The 23,014-nt window shown below is 41.5% G+C and overlaps 1 protein-coding gene across 1 annotated transcript in view; it reads left to right on the forward strand.

Moving 5' to 3' along the window:
* The first annotated feature begins 2,537 nt into the window (after nucleotides 1-2,537).
* Nucleotides 2,538-23,014, forward strand: part of ECT2L (epithelial cell transforming 2 like) — a 31,130-nt gene continuing 10,653 nt past the window's right edge. The window contains exons 1-14 of the mRNA XM_053382056.1: nucleotides 2,538-2,782; nucleotides 5,336-5,448; nucleotides 6,995-7,157; nucleotides 8,014-8,266; nucleotides 9,449-9,570; nucleotides 11,040-11,140; nucleotides 11,665-11,803; nucleotides 12,103-12,271; nucleotides 13,285-13,410; nucleotides 14,645-14,737; nucleotides 16,083-16,268; nucleotides 18,415-18,518; nucleotides 19,172-19,294; nucleotides 20,096-20,307. Coding sequence (XP_053238031.1) covers nucleotides 2,564-2,782; nucleotides 5,336-5,448; nucleotides 6,995-7,157; nucleotides 8,014-8,266; nucleotides 9,449-9,570; nucleotides 11,040-11,140; nucleotides 11,665-11,803; nucleotides 12,103-12,271; nucleotides 13,285-13,410; nucleotides 14,645-14,737; nucleotides 16,083-16,268; nucleotides 18,415-18,518; nucleotides 19,172-19,294; nucleotides 20,096-20,307 — 2,123 coding nt within the window. The 5' untranslated portion in view covers nucleotides 2,538-2,563. The remainder of the gene's footprint in view (nucleotides 2,783-5,335; nucleotides 5,449-6,994; nucleotides 7,158-8,013; nucleotides 8,267-9,448; nucleotides 9,571-11,039; nucleotides 11,141-11,664; nucleotides 11,804-12,102; nucleotides 12,272-13,284; nucleotides 13,411-14,644; nucleotides 14,738-16,082; nucleotides 16,269-18,414; nucleotides 18,519-19,171; nucleotides 19,295-20,095; nucleotides 20,308-23,014) is intronic.

A 23,014-nucleotide genomic window follows, 5' to 3' on the forward strand; every position in this document is an offset into this window, starting at 1 on the left:
GAGACTCCCTGGATTCTTCAGCAGCCTCTTGACTCCCTTCCTCTCCAGCTTCTGCTTCAGCCTCAAAGTCTGAACTGTACTCTGCCACAGATTCTTCTTGCTTACTAAACCCTGATGCCACTCCAGCTTCGAACACCCCCTCTCCTGAGTCTTCCCCCTCTGACAACTCATTCTTGTCCCACTACCAATCCGCTGGCTCTGAGTCTTCTTCTCCTGGGGGTTCCCCAGCGGGTGCCTCTTATCACTTCTCTACATCCAGCCAGTTGTCTTTGTCCATGGAGTTTTCTTGGCAAGGATACTGGAGTGGCTTGCCGGTTCCTCCTCCAGGTGGATCACGTTTGGTCAAAACTCTCCACTATGACCTGTTCATCTTGTGTGCCCTGCTCGGCGTAGTTCATAGCTTCTCTGAGTTCTTCAAGCCCCTTCGCCACGGCAAGGCAGTGATCCATGAAGGGGATCATGTTTTCGAGGTTACCAGCATGAGTTTGACCAAACTGCGGGAGGTAGTGGAGGACAGAGGTGCCTGGCGTGCTCTGGTCCATGGGGTCACGAAGAGTCGGACACGACTAAACGACTAAACAACAACAACAACAACAACATCCAGCCAGTCCATGACATACAGTTTGTGTTTAAATTATTGTTTTATTTTCCAAATCTGTTGCTAGAGGAGTTTGTTTAGCTCATGGTTGGTTTTTACTCCCTGAATCTGAAGATCATTTGGGTTCTTTGTTTTAAAAAGCTTATGTCCCACGTTTTTTCAAAAAAAGAACTCAAGCAATAAAATATGAAAACATAGCCACGAAATTGATTAAGTTAGTCCAAGAACAACAGCTAACATGAGGAACTAATAATTCCAGTAAGAAGCACTCAGCAACACCAGGAGCAAGATGTAAATAAAGTTCTGCCATGAAGATCTGAAACTTATTTTGAGACATTCATTCTTTTTCAACTCTTAACCTTCATCAAAACTGCAGAATATCAAAATACAAAAACAGAAGAAAACCTATACAATCACTTTTGAATAAAACTCTGATGTTGGTTTTTTTAATGTAGTATTGTACCAAAGGTTCTGACAGGCCAACAAATTTCAGTTAAGCTATGGAAATGATGCACCAGATAAAAAAGGAGTTTCTTTTTATATACATCTATTTTTTCTTCAGAAGCAAGGAAAAGGTGACTTAAATGTAGATGCATTGTAGTCAAAGTGCTTCACATCAATTATCTTAGTCATTCTTCTAACACCTCTGCTAGATAGTCTATGATTATTGCGTGTGTAGTTGCTGATTTCTGCTGGCTGATTTCTATGAAATGCATTGGAGTCCTTCCAAAAGTAAAGGTGACATCCTAAGAAATGTAAGCTGACAGCTCAACTGACTATGCCAGTGTAAGTCAAGTCAGAATTAGCCCAGAACGATAAAAGAAGCTTTCTCCTTTGGTCCTGTTTCAGTCCTCTTGGCTGTAAGCCCAAAGTGCCTTGTGTTGTGTACTTTGGTTCCTATGGAGATCTAAGGAAGTACTGACCTTCAGCCAATCCTGCAGCAGTTTTGCATTTCATACTGCAGGTCTCTAGTGGCTTCCTCACGGGCCAGAAACGATATTCTACTGAGGTAAATACTGTTCTTGTTCCCTGTTTTTCTTTATAGGGTGGAGGTGGTAAAATAGACAAGATTTTGTTCTGCTTGGTTGTGTTTTAAAAACTGCAGGAGCTGATATTCTCACCCTCCGGTAAACCTATGAAATATGGCAGGCTCCAGAAGAAAAAAGGAAAAAAATAAAGTATGTGCCACTAATAGAGTGGTGCACAAAGGATTAATTTGTAACATGGCTAAGGAGGAAAATGTGAGAAGCTCAATGGGAATAATGACGGAGCCGAGAGATTGATTTTGGGTGCTGAAGCATGAATTTTGGCAGGTTAAAAATCTAGCACATCTCTGCCATGTTCTAGGAACAAGTGAAGCGTTCTTACACTGAGTCAGACCATTGGTCCATCTAGTTTAGTACTGTCTACACTGATTGGCAGTGGTTCTCTACTATTTGAGGCAGGGATCTTTCCCAACCGTATCCAGATGCCAGGGATTGAACCTGGCTAAGACAACAAAACAAAGGATAGAGGGAAACAGAGACCGACACAGTATAAGGAACTGTACGGAATATTAAATTGATCATAGAAGTAAAATACATGTTTGCTATTGAAACAAACGGAAAACAATTTCAAGCTCTAAAAAAGAGTGTTTTAAACCACCATCTCGTTATATTTTTGCCCCATTTTAATCAATGCCTGGTACCTCCTTTTTATGAGCAACATGCTTTAATGATTTCCAGAGGGGTAGCCATGTTACAGCACCATCCCAACCATGTCTACTGAGAAGTAAGTTTTGTTGAATTCAGTGGGATTTAGTCCCAGGCATGTGAGGTTAGGATTACAGTAGTCTTGGTCTCTTTCAGGAAAAAAAGAATAAAGAGTTGTGGCCCCCAAGGCTGATGTGACTCAGATACATAGTTCAATTAAATTCTAAACCCAGAGTTTATTTTCTTCTGTTTCTAGGCCTTTAAGCATGTCTGTATGAAGTGTGTAGCTGCAGCGCTATTAGCCACGGAAAGATCTACAATGACCACAGCTGACACAATACACGCACCACACAGTGTTAAAGAATGGCATTTGGAAAGCTTAGGGTTGCTTGCAGGAGGCACAAAGAGCCTGGATCAAAATCAGACTACAGAAATTTTGAAGACACGGTTCAGTACTTGGACACCTATTGAAAACAAATCTCTTAACAATCAGGTGAGCTGCAGTCACACATAATTCATTTAATCGTTGTGCTTTCGGCCTTCATTGTACTCCTAAAGCTTACACACACACACACACCCTTGCATATTGATTCATACTTTCATAATTTGAGTAGGAAGGACTTACATGTTTTCAGATATATATTGATGTCATTGCTGCATAGGTGTGCCTGCCAGCTGATGCCTTCAAATTCTGGAGTGACAGGAGTTCTGACCGCTAATCCTTGGCCTTACCTAAACCTATCCCCACTCACTAAGTGCAATATCACAGTACTTGCTAAGTTATGAAATGTCAACAATGATGCCCGCTGCAGGTCAGGACTATTTGAGGCATCTTTGAAAAGTGGTATCTGTTGTGTATTGAGTCAAAGGATTTTATATCTGTATTATTATTGTCTGTATTTGCATTAGGGTAAAGTAACTGCCCCACGTCACAACAGTATCTACATCGTAACTTATAATCTACTTGCTATAATTGTTACTGAGAACAAATAAAAGAAATAAAGGCCTTTCCCACAGACATCCACCTACAGTAAGAAAAGGTCCCAATGGGTGCAAGTTAAGTCTCTACAGCAGCCTCATCTGCTCAGACATTTCTATTGGAACTTCCATCAGTGATGTATTCATAGGTGAAAGGGCTGCACCAAATAGCTCCCGACTTCTGCCTGTACAATGCAAACATATGGAAGGAGGCTTTGCCAGAAACCTCCCTTGGGAGCAAGTCCTTGGCTCTTTTGTCTCCACCCAATGTTTCACTCTTTGTGTCTCAGAATGGGTCCAAATAGTAACCTCCTCACCCACAGAGAAACAAAGTCCTGCCAACTACAGGTTTTTACATGTTCTTTAACCCCTTTAAAGGGGTTAGAAATACTAAGTCCCGTTTTGCAGCCATTTTATGCCTCCTTCTGTCTCTTCACAACAGCAACAATAATTTTTTATTTATATTTTTAAAACTTATATCCCACCCATCCAGCTGGGTTTCCCCAGCCACTCTGGGCAGCTTACAACATATAAAGCACAACAAAACATCAAACATTAAAAAACAAGGTATCCTATACAAGCAACAAACAAATCAATAAATCAATAAAACCAATAACAATAATAAACAGTTTACAGTTACAGTGGTACCTCGGGTTACAGACAGTTCAGGTTACATACGCTTCAGGTTACAGACTCCGCTAACCCAGAAATAGTACCTCGGGTTGAGAACTTTGCTTCAGGATGAGAACAGAAATCGCGCAGCGGTGGCGCAGTGGCAGCAGGAGGCCCCATTAGCTAAAGTGGTACCTCAGGTTAAGAACAGTTTCAGGATAAGAACGGACCTCCAGAACGAATTAAGTTCTTAACCCGAGGTACCACTGTATACCCAAATTAAAGTAACCGCCAACCCCAACTAAACATTTAACTAACACCAACCCAACAAAAATGAAACAGAGGAACCAAAATTAGAACCATTTAAAACGTTTTAAAGCATTTTAGCCAGTTGCCCACAATAATCATGCGAGGTAGGTTAGGCTGACAATTGGTGATGGACCTAGTTTAGGAAGTGAGCAAAAACAATGGGAAGTGATTTTAAAATATGTAACTGAAAATGCTGAGAGTTCCCAAAACGTTTTTTGTTGTGGTAGGCTAAACGTTTTGAAGCAGCACTTGCTCAAGAGACCTAAAAGAACTACACTGGCTCCCAATACATTTCCAAGCACAATTCAGAGTGTTGGTGCTGACCTTTAAAGCCCTTAACTGCCTCAGCTCAGTATACCTGAAGGAGCATCTCCACCCCCCATTGTTCAGCCCAGACACTGAGGTCCAGCTCCAAGGGTCTTCTTCTGGCTCCCTCACTGCGAGAAGTGAGGTTACAGGGAATCAGGCAGAGGGCCGGTAGTGGCACCCTCCCCTCAGATATCAAGGAGATAAAACTTTTAAAAGACATCTGAAGGCAACCCTGAATTGGGAAGTTTTAAATGTTTTATGTTTTGCTGTGTTTTTGTTGGAAGGTGCCCAGAGTGGCTGAGGAAACCCAGTCAGATGGGTGGGGTATAAATAATAAATTAGTAGTAGCAGTCCATGACAGATTACGTAGTAATAAATCTGCCAGTCTTTAAGATGCCTCAATATGTATTTTCTGGTACCTTATTTCATACATTCCATTTTGGAGGGAAAGAGGGCCCTGTTTTGGGAATTGCACCAGTCCCCCAATCACCTCCACACAAAGGCCTATTTGATTTTCTCTTTTTTGTGTGTCTATGTGGCAGTTGCAGGCACACTCTCAAAGGAAAGATGTTTAATGTCCAAATTAGAAGGGGCTCATTCTTCTTCCCTCAGAAAAGAGATTGAATGCTCCTTGAGTTCGAAGCAATGGGACAGTAACACTGACGGGATTTCATAAAGGTGCTTTCTTGCCACAGAGTTGCACTTCCTAGAAATCCCCAGTGAAATGGAAGTTTACAAAAGATGACTTTATGTCAGGGTGTGAAAGATGAGTGCCAGGGAAAACACTGTGTGATGGTGGGAGCTGCCCTTTGAGAGAAACCTTTGATTTCCCCCCCAGCTCTTTCAGGAAAGAGTCAGACTGATAAGTCACTGGTTTGACCTGTGGACGGACAAGCAGCGCAAGCAGTTTCTCCACGGCATATTGATCAAGTGCAGTAAGTCACAACTGAAGTAAGTGAGCCACAAGTTGTTTCCCAGGCTGCGTTTTGTGAAAAGAAAAAATAGGCTCCACAGTACACCTCCGGCAAAATGGATCTTTAACTCAAGCCAGGCTGACTCCAATGCCATCATTGTCTGGGGTTCACAGAAAGCAAAACACTTACCCGTACGCATCCAAATGCAGGAGCTGAGACCACATTGTGTTCTTGCAAATGGGTACTTAAAATTAAGGCCTATGTATTACAACAGCAGAACTGCCTGCTGAAACGCATTTTGACAGAAAACAACTTTTGTGTTTATAACAATTTTGCAATAAAGCATAGCAGCCTTCTTAAACAATGCAAAATGCCTATTTATTTCTGTTAATGCTTTGAGAAATCTGTCTCTCTCACATGGCCAGTAAAATGAGAATTAAGATATAACGATGGCCAGTACATGGGACCTTTTTCTTTTCTTTTTGCACGACAGAAAAACTGCTGCTAAGACTGGGCTGGGGAAACTTTACTCCAACTCCTATCAACCTCAGCCAAGCAACACCAATAATAAGGGATGATGTGAGTTCGTAGTTCAACATGTGAGTTTGTAGTTCTGGCGGGCTAGAAATCCCTCCTCTCTATAAGATTAGAATAAGCAGGAGTCCAAAGCTTGCATTTGGCTTTGGCCATGAAGCTTCATACAGTAGTGCTAATTCTTCCAGAAATGGTCTTCTGTGAATTTGTAACTTGTGAAGCAGCCTTAAATTTAGAAAGCCACAAGCATGTAGTGAAGCTGCTTTGAGCTTCTCAAGGGAACAGTGGGGTGTATGTGTCATAAATACCTACAGAGTTTTTGCAGTGACCCGCAATGACTGGGTTGAGACATAACTTCAAACTGTAGTTTGCTTTTATGTCTGAACCCAAACTTGCCCGCAATCCATGGTTTATTTGTAGACGACAAACCAGAACCTGAAACCACTGTGTTGAAGTTTGTTTGTAAATTACAGCTTGTGCTAACTGTGGATTGGTGTTGTGTCAGTTCAGAGACCATTGACAAACCACAGTTAAGGTGATTGCTCTGCCTCAAGAGGCTGCAGCATTGTAGAGATGGAAAGCAACTTATGAAACTAAGTGCTGAGCAGACAAGAGAAATCAAAACTATGCTTTGCCTGTTATGTCTGGAAGTTCAGACACTGCTATGTCTTCTTATCCAGAGTTACTGAAAACCAGTTTCACCCAACATCAGAATCCAGTCCAAATTCCAGTGTGCATGACACAGTAAGCCAAACTATGACTTACTGGGACCACTGTAAAATGTAGTTTCCTGAAGATGAGCTTGTAGCTGCTTTGTTCCTGCTCGATCCTTTTCCACCTTGGCCCACAAAATTTGCTTTGCCTTATGATGTTGTCTGGCTTCATTTGGCTTACTGTGCCACGCAAACACTGCCAATATCACATTTATATTCTCCTGAGTCTCCTGGCAATAATTCTTCTGGATCTTTCCATAGTTCCTGAAAGGTGGTAATCAGAACCTCAGCAGAGGGTATTAATAACCACCCACTTAGGCCTGTCCTGTTTCACAGGTTTGCTGAAAGATGGTTTGTAGAGAATATCCCAGTGACCAAAATGGATTTCACCACTGTACTGCCACGTTTCATATCTTTGTACATATTCTCCTTTCTCAACGCTAAGGACCTTTGTGCAGCGGCCCAAGTCAGCTGGCATTGGAAGTTCTTAAGTGAACAGGTAAGCTTTGTGTTTGTATCTCAACTGGGGGGAACCTCAGGCCTGGTGGCCAAATCTGACTCTTCAAGCCTGGGACTCTCACCATACATGCACTCTGCCTGGCCACTCTCTCTCTTCCCTGGCCATCCCTTTTGCATCCTCTTTGCCTGTTTTTTGCCTTGCTACGATGTGTCCTTAACCTACGTGAATGCCTTTTTCTTGCTTCAAGGATAGAGAAGTGTTTGGAGAAACTAGTCTACTGTACAAAGATAACATTTACATCCATTGTTCTGCCCTCTTCCATGTGGCCTCCAAACAGTTGCACGGAAGGGAATGTGGCCCTCATCCTTGGTATATATGATCTTCACCAGAGCCAAAACTACATTTTGTGTTTGGTGCAAGAACACTGTAGTCCTCTTCGGGCATTTAGGATATCTGGGATATTGCACATGTGAGGGAGGGCTGTGGGGATGAGCATGCTAGATCTCTGACCCCTATCATTGTTGCCCTCTGCAAGTTGGGAAATTGCCCCACTTGGGGAGCCTGCTTCTTCTCAAGTAGGCTCCCTACATGTGTAGTCCTTGGAAAGTTAGGGCTTCTCTGTATGATCCTGGACTTCAGTATAAACTCTGAAGATGTGCTTAGTCAAGGTAGCATTTGGCTTAATTGTACTTACTTGGGAAAAAAATCTTCTGCTGCTTCTCTTTTTTTGTATGTGAGAGTATTTTAATATTGAAAATCACCTTGTGGGGGCTGTGCGCCCTGAAACGTGGATTTAACACACTTTTAAATAAGTCACACTTTAAGATTCTTGGATGTTTAGACAACATTTTCCTTTTGAAAACAACACTCTGTTTTTTACTTCCCTACTCAAAAGGATTGTCTGTGGATGCCAAAATGCATTTTGTTTGGATGGTTTCTACCATACTTTCCTGAAAAAAATGAATATAGTGCTTGGAAACAACATTATATTGCTTGTGCAACTGACCTGGATTACTTAACTCCGAGGGAAGTTGCTGGGTCTTATGGAACACTGAGTGAACCTAAACCAGAAAATGAAGACCAAAAAGAAAAACTACGTGAAAGATGTCTGCGGAAAATTATGAGAGAGAGATTGACTGTATGCAAAAGTAAGTTGGAAGAAATTGTGACTTGATTCAGTTAATGGGACTTATTTCTGAGCAGACATAAGATTGCATCATAAATCTATCCTCCAAGGACTAATATTTAAAAAACAAAACAAAGCAAACCAGCAAAATAATATATTACACAGGAAAGCAGTGAATGTTTGGTTGTGTGATGAATCTTGTTTCTTGACGCATGTAGCAAAGTGCTAAGAAAGTTAGAGCACCACAGTGATGAATAAGGCTTGTGCACAAGAGCGTGGGTGTATTCTCAGCCAGTTCTCATTTTCTTCAATGGGACTTGAGGAATTTGGCCACCCTCCAGGTGCCCGGCTTGAATCCTTGTTGACCTCCTGTCTGCGACTCCCGGCAAGACCCGGCAAGACCAGGGGAGGTCTCCAATCGGCGATTCTTCCCAACGTGAAGAAGAACACACCATTCCTCCCCCTCCCATAACCAGGGAGGGGAAAGAGACAGACAGAAATATATTTACATGCCTTTATTTCTGTCGTTCCAGCAGTACAGAGAAAACATGTCTGTACCCTCACATCCCCAGCTGCAGAGAGAGAAAAACTCCACCCATGTACTTCCAGTACAGGGTCATGTGCCACTCTGAGCTAACATCCGGTGCTCAGTGCACTGAATAGACCGTCCCTGGTTCCCACGGTACAGTCCCAAAACATCAGCTTCCTGTTTACCATTCCAGCCACCTGGAGCTCGCTTCTGCATTGCTCCTTTTTCGTAACAGTTTACCCCTGCAGAAGCAAATGGTCTGAACAATTACAGTAAAAAAAATTGAAGGAATAATTTAATAAATAGTATTCTTCATTTGTTATACTTTTTATATGAAAATTAAATATGAGAATATGTGGAATTCTGGTTTTGTTAGATGTGGTTTTCTGACATGCATATATGCTACAGGTATATGAAGTGAAAAAACACAAGCATGTGCTTGTGACATGAGGTTGGCGCATGGATTCAAACATGTACATACCTTCTATTCAGGTCTGTAATGTGTGCAGCAACTCAGGTTAGCTTAGCTACAATCTATACCCAGCTGCATAAAAACTTTTTGAACCAGTTGAAATCATCCAGTAATTGGGGAAATGTACACAGGTAGCTTTCAGAATATTATGTGCCTTTTGAAACATCTGGGATTAAACAACATTGCCCAATGGTCCTTTTCAGAGGAATTAATCAAAGCTCGCCCACCTTGGAACTCGGGATTTTACAGATCTGGATTTCAACCAAAGTTGCCCCAGACTGTCTATGACCGAGTTAGATCAGCAGCAGCATTGTTTCTAATGAAGGTATTTATTGTTCCATCATGTGTTGCTATTGTTGTTTCTGTTTCAGTGACACATGACTTGAGTCTTGTCTCTGTCAGTTCTCATGAATGAAGCTCAGTGCTTGAATAGGTGAAGAATGCATTTCAGGAAGGCCAGCAGTGGAGGCACCAGCCAAGCCCCAGACCTCCTACCCTTCCTCCTTCCTGACACTGCCTGTTTATCTGCCCTCATTGAGGAAGCAGCACAAGGAAGAGTGACTCTGCTTGATTTGCCCTTCCCCCTTTGGGAGAAATCTGTGCTGCTCTAACCCAGAGGAAGAGTCCAGGCAGCAGGAAAGATGGAGGGCAAACCAGTAATAGCATCTTGCCCAGCAACACCCCCCCAACACCCCCCGAGCTTCTACAAAGTACCTTTTCTTCTTCACAAGTTAGCACCTGGAATCTGAGAAGCAGAATTTCCTTCCTTTTAATTTTCAAAGCATGGCAGTATCTCTAATATGTATACAGTGGTATCTCAGGTTACAGGCACTTCAGGTTACAGACTCCGCTAATCCAGAAATAGTACCTCGGGTTAAGAACTTTGCTTCAGGATGAGAACAGAAATCACGCAGTGGCAGCATGGCGGCAGCGGGAGGGCCTATTAGCTAAAGTGGTACCTCAGGTTAAGAACGGTTTCAGGTTAAGAACAGACCTCCAGAACGAATTAAGTTCTTAACCTGAGGTACCACTGTATTTAAAGGTTGCAAATCTAGAATGTATGATTAAAAAAAAGAGTTGTCTCTGCAATTAAATTCCAATACCACTTCCCCAATAAATTGGAGACTGTAAATATTTCACATTATTTCCCCCTTTGTGACTACCATGACCACAAAGCATTGCTTGATATCCTGTTCAAATTACAGCTTTGAGGAACCCAGTTTAGCATACAGGGTTTTTGTTTTTCTTTTAACAAGGCCTCTTATTCGATTCTATGAGAGAATCATAGAATTCTGTGATTCAGTGATTGATATGACTACAGACATCACAATCAGGGGAAGATTATAATATATACTTATTTGATTTCAACCTCTTAGCAATCCTGGCTGGTTAGACCGAGAGAAACTAACTTTCCTGAATCTCCTCAGTCAGTTTCAAGCTCGACTGCAGAGTTGGAAAAGGGAGTCTCCAATAAAAACACCAAACCAGGTTCAATGTTGCTGCAGAATAATTGTTGACCCAATTGGCATCCCTCTGCGGCTGCATGTACTTGAAAAAGAAACTGCAGAAAGATCCAATTGCAGTTTTTAAGTGTAAAGTGATACACTTGGGGTAGGAGAGAGAATCCCAGCTTCCCATAGACACAGATGGGATCTGAACCGGCAGAAAGAATGGGGAAGTACCTGATAAACAGAATGTTCATCACCCATGATGGAGGATGGAAGCCTGATGCTTAAACTGGGTGCTAACACCTCCTGCTCTTTCTCATTTAATATTTTCTCTCAATGATTTTAGAATGGAACGCCTTCCCCGAAGGAAATGCTTTTCAAACATATTTCTGCAGATGCTAAATCTGTGCCATGCATTGGTCTGGAAGCTGAGATACTTCCAAAAAGGTAAGCAGGATTCGAGATTTCAGAATATCTGTCTTAATACACAATTTTAAAAAAATAATATCACATAATCTGTATCTTTGTTCATACTGAAACTGAATAAAGAAAAATGTTTAAAAGGGGGGTATCACATGTTAAGAATAGAAAAGTCCCAATCATGTGGCACAAATTAATTCAGCAATTAGCTGTTAGTGCAATCCGAAATGCGAACTAAATGCATTTTTTTGGGTCTTGCCTGGATAGAGGCATATTGGTGAATTTTTGACTATGTTTACATTTGAGAGACAATTATAAGTAAGAAATGTGAGGAAGACCAGACCCCAAAATGTGTGTGTGTTATGGTCCTACTGAGGGCTTGTTAAAATGTAGGCTGGCAATGGGTCTTTGTGCCTTCTTATTCCCTCTGCAACCAGTCTGCATGGCTGTCTAGCATATGTAATCTCATGTTTTCATTCTGTGTATTTATCATTAAAAACCAGTAATTATTTATGTCACTTTAACCTTAAGTTTCACTTGTATTCTTATAGAAAGAAGGCTGATGGCAGCTGCTCTGTTCCTGTCTTACCTCACAGACTTCATCGGACTGTTTTACAAAAGGACCCTAATGAAACACATTCCCCTCAGCTACGTCTTATCTTGATATCATCCCATGTTCCTGCTTATGAGGTATTCTCATTGTCTTATTTACAGCAAGTGAAGTTAGGACTTTGTAAAACAGTAGTTTTGAACAATTCATAAAATCTGAATAATATATTGAATATCATTTAAATTCCTTTAATGCTTAGTCATAAAATAGTAACACAATGTTCAAATAACCAGGAACAGGGTTTTTTAAACTTAGCGTAATGCATGAATAGCCCGGTACCTTAACATTAGTATAATTCTCAAAGACCAATTTCCATCCATGTTTTCCACTTTTTCTGCTACTTTTCTATTCAGTATTGTGTTTCTTTATTATTTTTTAGATGATTGTGGATAGTATTAAGCCTGGAGTGATTCCTGTAGTATATGATCATAGTGGCACAACCTTGGAAAGCCTCCTTTATTATGTAGGAAAGGCCTTGGGTGGCCAAATGGCAAAGAGTATTGGGATTATTACTGATGGAGACTCCAGAGGAATTAACCTGCTTCAAGGTGGGATTCACTTAAAGTAGTTAAACACTTGAACTGAGCATATCACATTTGGTATTGCAGAGCAATATTGCATGGAGAAAATAAATGAAATTAGCAAGTTTCCTTTCCTTTAATAAGCCTTTGGCAATAGGAGCCTGTTTTGAGATATGTTGTAGTCAGTGAAGAAAGTCTGACCTGCACATTGTTCTGAATGTGCAGAATGATTTTCGCAGAATATAGTTCCTTCAGAGAGAAGGTGGCTAGTGCTATATGAAATACAACTGTTAAAAGGAGAAGTCTGAACGGTTTACATGATTAATACTGGCACTTCACCCCTGCAAATGCCCTCCAGTCCAATATTTTACCAATGTATACATTTAATAAGATGTCCTTAAAGGAATACAGTTGTTATCTATACACTTTGCTGCTTTTCTATTTATTGGTTATATATATTGGTTTCTATTTATTGGCTTGTCCACACTCTGCCCATTGGCACAGAGCTGCCCACAGAGGTCTTCATTGGTTGGGATCTTCAGGGCTCCCTCCCCCCACAGAAATTAGGCTTGCAAGAAGCATTGTGTTGTAACCAACAGAATGGTGCCCACAACAGTTTATCCAACTTGCAAAAAGGTTGGTGCCTCATTATTAGGTAATATTTACTGTTTATGGCATAATCTATGATGTATTTATGTATGATATGAGGTATTTGTTCATACTATTGGTATGCTATTTATTTATTCATTTATTTATTTTAAAAAACAGATCGCTTAATAAAAACAGCAAGCCCCATGTGGTGTGCATAAAACAGTAAAATATCAATAAAATGCAATTCAACAGAATTTAAAAATATACATGACTGATTTATATGACCACATAGACTTGATTAAACCTTAAAAAGGTTTTCACAGGTGCATAAAAGGGAACAAAAATGGTGAGATATGTTTTGCATGATATATATAACATTACATTATAGATGTGTTTTTAAAAAATTCTAACGGATAGTTCGCTTTTCTGACTTATTTAATTTCTTTAAGGTTGTAGCGTCAGTACCAAGAACCTTCTTAAACCTGAGGTGAAAGAATTTTGGGCAAAGTTAAGAAGCTGTGTGATGCATCAGGAAGGTGGTTATATAGACATCTTTGTCCCTCTGGCAGCTTCAGGTCAGTTCTGTTGGCGGCAATGGCTGGTCCTTCTATGTTACTTATGAAAAGTCTAGTCAATAGGAAAACCAATTCTCTGACATCCATATAATTATACTCATTTAGTGGCCACAGCATTATTTGTTCCCACCACACAGAGTAGGAGCAAGAACTATGTGTAGGATTAATTGGCAGTTAAAATGGCTGAAGTATTTGTTGGTTACAGCTCAGAAAATTTGACAATGGGTGAGAATCCAGACATTGGCTGGCCTAAATCCAGGCTGATACTTTCCCAGCTTGTGTAAAGGAATAACATAGACGGGAGTGGCAGGAACCTCCTGTCCACCATGATGCAAACTGATATACTTGGGTGTGTTACTGGTGTGTCATCTCCTAAGCTGGCCAAGACTTTGAAACAGCATCCCAAGGTCCCTTAAGTGTATTCTCCAGTGGGGAGTGAGGCAGCAACCCAGTTCTCCATTTTACTTGAAGAAATAATGTCCTGAATGTAATAGCAGCAATGTTAGAGGATTAGTTAAGAAAACTGTAAATGGTCAATGAATCTATCTTGCCTCACTTCTTCAATTAGGCAATGTAGACTGATATTGGAGTAAGGTTTAACAAGCAACTTCTTGACTACTAACTGATAAATGGGTAGATTCTTACCCTCTTGAAGATTTTAACAAAGTTTAGATTTTCATGGCCACTAGACTAGTAAAAACCTATAATGTTTTATATGTTAGTGATGTATAATTGCCAAGGAAGGTTAGATCAGTTCCTTCTCTGTCTGGGTTTCATTCTGGTAGGCTTCTAGTTCATTCAAATTGTAAGCTGTGACTATTAAAAAAATTGTTTTATGCTGGTTTATATAATCTATTGGTTGGATGCAGACTTTGCTTCCACTGGCAAATGGAGGTGACTTTTGCTGATTTCCCCTTGCCCTCTGTAGCAATCATTGACATCTCCTGCATTGACATATTCTGGGATGGGAGATTGTGCTGTGGGTTGGGCTGAGGTAGAAGCGCTTGTGAAAATTGCCACCATTTTCTGACAGAGGGATGTCTGCGATAGAGTAGAAGCCTTCAGTGGACAGGACACTTTCTGTCTGCGGAAGATGAAGTCTAGATCCAACTCTTCATTGTTAATATATTGAAGCTTAGTGTTGTAAACCACCCTGGGGTGCTGGTTGTAGCCAAAAAGCAGTTTTAAAATATTTGAATATTACATGACCAATATGAAATATGTAATTTTGCAGAGGCAGGAATGGAGGTCCTTTCCCAGCTGTCTTATGTAACTGGACTGTTTTTCCGAACTCCTGAAGGAATAGCAACCGGATCATATCAGCACAGTAAGTGAAAACTACTATACATATGCAGAGTTTGCATAAAGTATCTGATTTCAATGCATATTTTAGATATATTAGGGCCAATCCTATCCCCCCTGTGGTCACTTGGCCACAAGCAGAGGCTGTAGCAGAAATGCTGGCATCCCATCACAAGCAAGGATGGACAAACTTTTAAATGCATTTGTAATCTCCACCGCCACAGATTCTTTCAATGAGCAATGTTGCCTTGGCTTTAGGAGGGTAAGGCCACTGAGAGCTTGCACATTGTGGGTAAATCACAATTAGGCATGGCATGGCTAAATGCACCTATGCTCTGTCTTGGCAGAAGGCAAATTCATATATATTTAGTTTATGGTTGTAAATACCCACCACCTCTCCCTTACGTGATATTATGTGCACACGCACACACACATATATTTAAAGGAGGCCATTAAATTGCTTGTTATTGCTTGTTAAGTAATGGCATTTCAGAAATAACTTGAGTGTAAAGCATACATTGTATTATAATAAAAATGCTGCATATAAAAGCAATGGCTGCGTATCTCTCCCATTTATTGATAAAACTCTGCTTAGACACTTGGCCAAGTACTGTATTTATAGTGGTGAGTGTCTCAACAGCTGATTTAGTGGGGACTGGAGAGAAGAGACATTGGGCCTCCATTTTAATGTATATGCAGCATTGGTGTGATTTTCAAACACAATTAGCAGCTGTTTATTTTCTTAAATACGTTTGATAAATACAGTGGACCCTCAGGTTAAGTACTTAATTCATTCCGGAGGTCCGTACTTAACCTGAAACTGTTCTTAACCTGAAGCACCACTTTAACTAATGGGGCCTCCCGCTGGCGCCGCGCCGTCGGAGCACGATTTCTGTTCTCATCCTGAAGCAAAGTTCTTAACCTGAAGCACTATTTCTGGGTTAGCGGAGTCTGTAACCTGAAGCATATGTAACCTGAAACATATGTAACCTGAGGTATCACTGTACATTGTGCTCACAAAAAGCAGACATATTGACTAATCTATTCCTCTAAGAAGAGATCGCCAATGTGGTACCCTCCAGATTTTGCTGGACTCCAGCTTCCACCATCCCATTGTCAATGCTGACTGGAGCTGATGTGGGTTGGAGTCTTAACAACATCTGGACAGCACCATGCCTGCTGCCCCTGCTCCAGTTTGTACAAATCTGTGGGATTTAAAAGTCCAGTTGAGTATCATTAACACAGGTGGTTTTATCTTGTAAAACTGAGGCTGATTGTGTTCTCATTATGCGCCCTGCTGGAGAAAAAAAATATGAAATCTGTGGCAGAGTAACCCAAAGAATGGGGAATAACTTGCTGTGTCGTTATAGTTCTCAGTGAGTGGTTGGGAAACCAGAAAGATAGTCCTCCTCCTCCATCCATCTACTTTACTGAAGCAAAACTGCAATTGTGGCTAAGATTCACAGAATTGCTGGAAGATGCACTGAACGCTGTCAGGAAAAACCTGAGACCCTATTTTTGTGATTTGCAGAAGAACATGACTGGCAAGATTCTTGGTAACTTCTCTCTCTGTTGCCTCCAAAGTAACTTTTAAATTAGAAATATTAGAATTATTGCAAAGGGTTATACCATGCACCTGAAATTCAGCATTTTTATGAGACTGTTGAGGATCACTTCCTATTCCATAATATATGTATGGCTCAATTCTTATTTGATGTTCTGTTCTCAAGTACAGAATTCATGTGCACACAGCAAACTATGAGGAGCATCTATGTAATTTTCGTGGTTGTCCCATTCATTCAAGTCCCAATCATGAACAATGAGCTTGTATTTGTGGCTAGCCTAGATCATAGCTGTCAACTTTCAGATTTGAAAATAAGGGATCAGCAGCCTCACCTGTCCCAGGGACAGTCTACGGGATATCTAACAAACTGGGATAGCAGCAGGAAACAGCGCTGGAATAAGGGAATTTCCCGCAGCTGTGGCCTAGATCATGGTTAGCCTGGATGGCATATTTTCCTCTTTTCGGAGGAAACTTGCCTGTGTGCACTGCTTATAAGTGAGATGCTTAAGCCTAAAATGCATCTTATATGTTGGGCTGCAATTTCCACTCAAGAGGATGGAAAAAACCCTTTTGTTCAAAGATACTAACCCATATCTGCTGACTCTTTGTTTTTTGTTTTTTGTTTATCCAAAATACAGTACCATATAATCAGGTGGAGTCAGTAAGGCAGCCTAAATGTTGTTTCTTGTTACCTTGCTTACATTCCTAAATATGCTCAAGTTGGTCAAATAGATTAATGAGAAATTATGAGAAATGTCCCTCCTTAGCAGCAAGGTTTAGTGTAATCTGTTTGAGGACGAAAACAATCCAGTGTTTTTCCTCTGCTACATAAAGACACATGGCTTGTTTGCTGAAGTAAGTTTGTGTACTTACTGTGTCATTGACCCCTACTTGTATGTAGGACTGCACAGCAGCGTAATTTGCCTGAATACACTGGGTGTTCCTGAAGTTTGTGGAATTTAAGTCTTGTATGTTCTTGAAGGTCCTGACCTACTTCTGCTTCTTGATTGACTAGTGCAATTAAAGCTGGATGTGGTCATATTCATTCCTTGGGTACTAAAGTGAAAGATAATCAATTTCACCTAAGAAAGGTTAGCATCACTTCATGGTGGGATCTACCAGCGATTAGGTCATGTGGAAAGCTCTGGCTAGCATATGATCAGCTGCGACACCAATGCCATAATGCATTTGAGCAGTGAGCTGGTGCCTTGGAACTGATAATTAGCCAGAGCAATTGTGTCGGCCTTGCTGTCAATTGCATGCTACACCTCATCAGATAATCTAGTTTGCTGTGGATCCCCCTTAGCTGTCCAAAATACCGTATTTTTTGCACCATAACACTCACTTTTTTCCTCCTAGAAAGTAAGGGGAAATGTCTGTGCGTGTTATGGAGCGAATGCCTACGGATGGCGGGGGGATCTGCTGCAGTCGTGAGCAGAGGATCCATGGTTCCCCTTCCTTCCCTCCTCCGTGGCTCGCTTTGAAACAGCAAAGCGGGAGAAGAGCCACTGAGTGGAGAGGAGAGAGGGACAGAGAGCCTGCTTGCTTTAAAGGAGAAAAGCGGGAGAGGAGAGGAGCTGCTTACACGAGTGTAAGCGGCTCCTGTCCAGTTGGCTCCTTTAAAGCAAGCAGGCTCTCTGTCCCTCTCTCCTCCCCACTCGCTAAATAGCAGCAAAATTTTTCGCAAGCAGGCTCTGTCCCTCTCTCCTCCCCACTCCTCTTATAAGAGCCTTCTCCTCTTATACCCCTCTTCTGCATTATTAACAGCATCCTTCTCCACCCACCCCACGCGTGTTCCTTGTCCCTTGAGTGCTTTTCCTTCCCTCCCCACTTAAAACGTGGTTACAAAGCACGGATCCACATGGATCCTCAGGATTTTTGCATTGGGCTACCCCAAACTCACCATCAGATCACATGTCTGTGGCCACAGCATGAACCACAAAAATCATACATCCACTGTTTCATTTAGAATATATTTTTTTCTTGTTTTCCTCCTCTAAAAGCTATGTGCGTGTTATGGTCGGGTGCGTGTTATAGAGCGAAAAATACGGTAAATAGATGAAATAAAATTGACTCCATCTTTAATGGCAAGTCTATTGCATCTTAAAAGTGACTAATGTGTAACTATTTATGTGCAGGTCAAATTATGTTTGATGCTGTGAGCTGGTCAGATGTTCAAGAAAAGCAAAGAATAGCTGAGGTTTTGGTTGAAGGATTAGTTGAACTCTCAAGAGGAAACAATGTAAGATAAGCTTATTCTATTTAAGTATAATGGTTATGCCCCTCAGTTTTGATTTTTGAAGCTTGTTCCCATTCCAGAGGCTATTGTGCTGTATTTAAGCCAATTTAATGGACTGTAACATTGGTGGGAGCAGAGAATATTCTCATTGCCAAGACCCTAATTGGCAGGCTTATGGATAAGAGGTCTCCTCTTTTTAGAAACTTTTATTAGCTGTGCTGAAACCTGGCCTTCAGTTTCTCAAAACTTTTATTCACCTGTAGAAGTGAGTTTCAATTTTCTGCTTCTTTCTTGGGGCACTTTAGAATTTCTTTAAAATTTTGTGGGGCATGGAGTTGAACTGAACTTATTGTTGAGAGATAGCTGAGGATGGTGTGTGGGTGTCTGTTTTTCCTTTCCATTTTGTGGCACTCAGCCTCCTAAAAATCCTCTTGACTATTAACTGAAGCACAGGAGACTGCTTTATCAGACCAGGCCATGAAATACTGTTGTTGTGCAGCCTCCATTTATTGCTATGGGACTGTGCAAATCTAATTTAATTTAAAAGTGATATACGGACTACAGCTTATCTCTTATTAGCTGATATGACCGTTGACTATGCTTGGGAAAGGGGTGGCATGCATACTGCCATACGCTAACCTTTTATGATTTCTTAGGAAAACCCTTTTGAATTTCTATCACGCTTCCTGATGAGGAAATGTAATAAAAAGGAAGAACTCAAAAGCCAGGTTCTGACAACTGAAAGCAATCCAGAAGCAAGCCTTGGTCTGTCAGTTAAGGTACAAAAGAGCCGCTTGTTAGCTTTGGGCAACTTCCATAGTTCTTCAAATACTTCGTTTTGTTTTGGAACACTGTTCTTGGACAGGATTGAACAGCTTGCTCTAAGATAAGTGAAGCAATGCATATAAAGTAGTTTGAGTTCACGTGTGCAATGATGTTCATAGCGTTTTTTTGATGTTTTATTTTAATATATGTTATTAACTCCCTCATATCTCACGACTGGGAGAAAGACATTGTATAATTTTATATTTTTAAAAAGTGTTCCCACTTAGGTTCTGTGCTCTAATTGGTAACGTGATGATGAGTGACCTTTGAGTACAGAAACTTACAGCCACAAAGGCTGTTGTTTAGCTGGTGCAATACAAATGAAGCCTGTTTCTGTAGCTATAAAGCAAGTGTATTTCTGAATCTGTTTGAGAATAGCTTCAGTTTATATTCTCAGAATAAATCTATGTAGCAGCATAAGAATATTTAATGATATTACCTGTGAGAACAAAGTAACAGCACAGTCTTATACATTACTTAGAAGTAAGCTGCAGCGAGTTCATGGGGCTTGTTTCCAGGTGAATGGGTATAGCGCTACAGACTAAGAAGCTTTTCAGGTAACACAAACCTTTATGGTCTTCTTTTCTGCTTGCTTATTTATATATTTAGCTTACCTTAATAACAAACTGGGATCCCTTAGAAAATTATAATCAAAACTTTTAAATATACTCAGATCATATCCCAGCTACTGAAACAAAACAAAACCCCTTTTAAAAGTGTTACTGATTTGTTTCTAATGTATCTTGGGCTTTCAGACCAGCAAACTTGATAAAGAGATAGAGAAGCGCAAAAGCTTTGCCAGAGAACTTCTCTTAAGTGAGAGGAACTATGTGAACATGCTGGAAATTGTACGAGATGTTTATGTTAAACCGCTAAAGGCCGCGCTGGCCTCACATCGAGTCATCCTAAGCTATGCCAATGTTCAGACAATCTTCTCTGATATCCTGAACATCCTACAACTGAATAGGTAAGTTTCACTGGTTGTTCTGAAGCACATTTAGATTCTTGGAAAAAAAAAAATCCCAACACTTAAGGCCTGAATTCTAAACAAAGTAGACGTGATTGGGATTTGGGATGCAGTATTTCTGAAAGACATCTACTTCTGAAAGACATCTACCTCCAGAAAGACATCTACTTCTGCTTCATTGACTATGCAAAAGCCTTTGACTGTGTCGACCACAGCAAACTATGGCAAGTTCTTAAAGAAATGGGAGTGCCTGATCACCTCATCTGTCTCCTGAGAAATCTCTATGTGGGACAAGAAGCTACAGTTAGAACTGGATATGGAACAACTGATTGGTTCAAAATTGGGAAAGGAGTACGACAAGGCTGTATATTGTCTCCCTGCTTATTTAACTTATATGCAGAATTCATCATGCGAAAGGCTGGGCTGGATGAATACCAAGCTGGAATTAAGATCGCCGGAAGAAAAATCAACAACCTCAGATATACAGATGACACAACCTTGATGGCAGAAAGTGAAGAGGAATTAAAGAACCTTTTAATGAGGGTGAAAGAGGAGAGCACAAAATATGGTCTGAAGCTCAACATCAAAAAAACGAAGATCATGGCCACTGGGCCCATCACCTCCTGGCAAATAGAAGGGGAAGAAATGGAGGCAGTGAGAGATTTTACTTTCTTGGGCTCCATGATCACTGCAGATGGTGACAGCAGTCACGAAATTAAAAGACGCCTGCTCCTTGGGAGAAAGGCGATGGCAAACCTAGACAGCATCTTAAAAAGCAGAGACATCACCCTGCCAACAAAGGTCCGTATGGTTAAAGCCATGGTTTTCCCAGTAGTGATGTATGGAAGTGAGAGCTGGACCATAAAGAAGGCTGATCGCCAAAGAATTGATGCTTTTGAATTATGGTGCTGGAGGAGACTCTTGAGAGTCCCGTGGACTGCAAGAAGATCAAACGCATCCATTCTTAAGGAAATTAGCCCTGAGTGCTCACTGGAAGGACAGATCGTGAAGCTGAGGCTCCAGTACTTTGGCCACCTCATGAGAAGAGAAGACTCCCTGGAAAAGACCCTGATGTTGGGAAAGATGGAGGGCACAAGGAGAAGGGGACGACAGAGGACGAGATGGTTGGATAGTGTTCTCGAAGCTACAAACATGAGTCTGACCAAAATGCGGGAGGCAGTGGAAGACAGGAGTGCCTGGCGTGCTCTGGTCCATGGGGTCACGAAGAGTCGGACACGAAGAGTCGGACACGACTAAACAACAACAATTTCTGAAATTATTAGACATGGATCATGTAATATACCTGTGACCAGACATACTTGTAGACACATTTAACAGAATTTCATTATTACCAACAAGAGAAAAGCAGCCATGGGAAGCTGTGAGCTTCATTCAGTACAGGAACTAGTGTTATTTAGCTAAAAACAAGACTGGGGTCATCATAAGCCTTGCAAATCTGGAACTATACTTGATGATCTGATAAAGCTGATAGTCTTTACTTGGACTTCAGTATTTTAGCTGGTGTTCAAACTACTCATTCTACATGTATATTTTCACCTTTGAATTTTTGTCTGTGGTTATTATTATGATGTCTGTTTTGTTGCATACATTATAAAATAAAATAGTAATACAAAACTTTATACCAAAAAAATTTAAAAATAAATCCAAGACTGGGGAACCTGTGGCCTCTTCAGATGATTATAGAATTGTAGATTTGGAAGGGACCCTGAGGATCATCTAATCCAACCCTCTGCAATGCAGGAATATGCAGCTGTCCCACATGGCAGTGGTTTTCAACCAGTGTACTGTAGCACCCTGGAGTGCCTTGAATGATGGTCGGGGTGCTGCAGGCATCCCTGGCCTCTGTCCCTCTTTCTTTCCTTCCCTTCCTCCTCTGGTGCCTCTTGTGTCTCCGCCTCCCAAAGGCTTGCACAGCTGTTTGTTGCAGCAGCTCTGGCTACAAGCTCTCCAGGCAAATGGTGCCTCTAGGGCTGGCCAGGGGGTGCTTCCCAGGCCCCTGCGGGGCAGTGTGAGAAGGCACCTCTCTTTGGGGGCAGGGGGAGCAGCTCAGAGACCAGGGACAGCAGCAGCAACAGCTGCCCAGAGGATTCCCAAGGAGAGAGGAGAGGAGAGGAGGCTGAGGGAACACTCCACAAGGGAGGGTGTTTGAAAAAGGATGAGAGTCTGCCAACTCTGCAGGCAAGGGTGACATAACTGGGCCGCTGAGCCCCACAGGGGTGCCGCAGAAAGAATGTAGTTGGTCAAGGGAGCTGTGGACTTGGAAAGGTTGAAAACATCTGCCATATGGGGATCAGATTGGCAAACTTAGCGTTATCAGCACCACTCCCTAACCAACTGATGATGTTGATAGATTCCAACTTCCATCAGCATGGCCAGTGGTCAGGGATGGTGGTAATCCAGGGTACCAGCTCCTGGGGGCTGAGGCACTGTGTCCCCCCCTTAATGTTCAGAGGGCCCCCTGTGTAATGTCAGAACATTGTGTCTGGTCCCCTCAATCTTCCAGAGATGGTAGCACCTCTGATGGTAATTGTACTCCAGCCACATCTGGAGAGACCCCAGTAAGCCACCTTTGGCTCTGTAGGGTGGACATGGCTGTAGGCATAAGACAATATGAGAACATTGCTAAGATAGTATGAGAACAACCTCACGTGTCCCCGTTGTACTGGCACCTCCTTGATTGTGCTTC

The sequence above is a fragment of the Podarcis raffonei genome, chromosome 3, assembly GCF_027172205.1.
Source record: "Podarcis raffonei isolate rPodRaf1 chromosome 3, rPodRaf1.pri, whole genome shotgun sequence".
NCBI classification, from domain to species: Eukaryota; Metazoa; Chordata; class Lepidosauria; order Squamata; family Lacertidae; genus Podarcis; species Podarcis raffonei.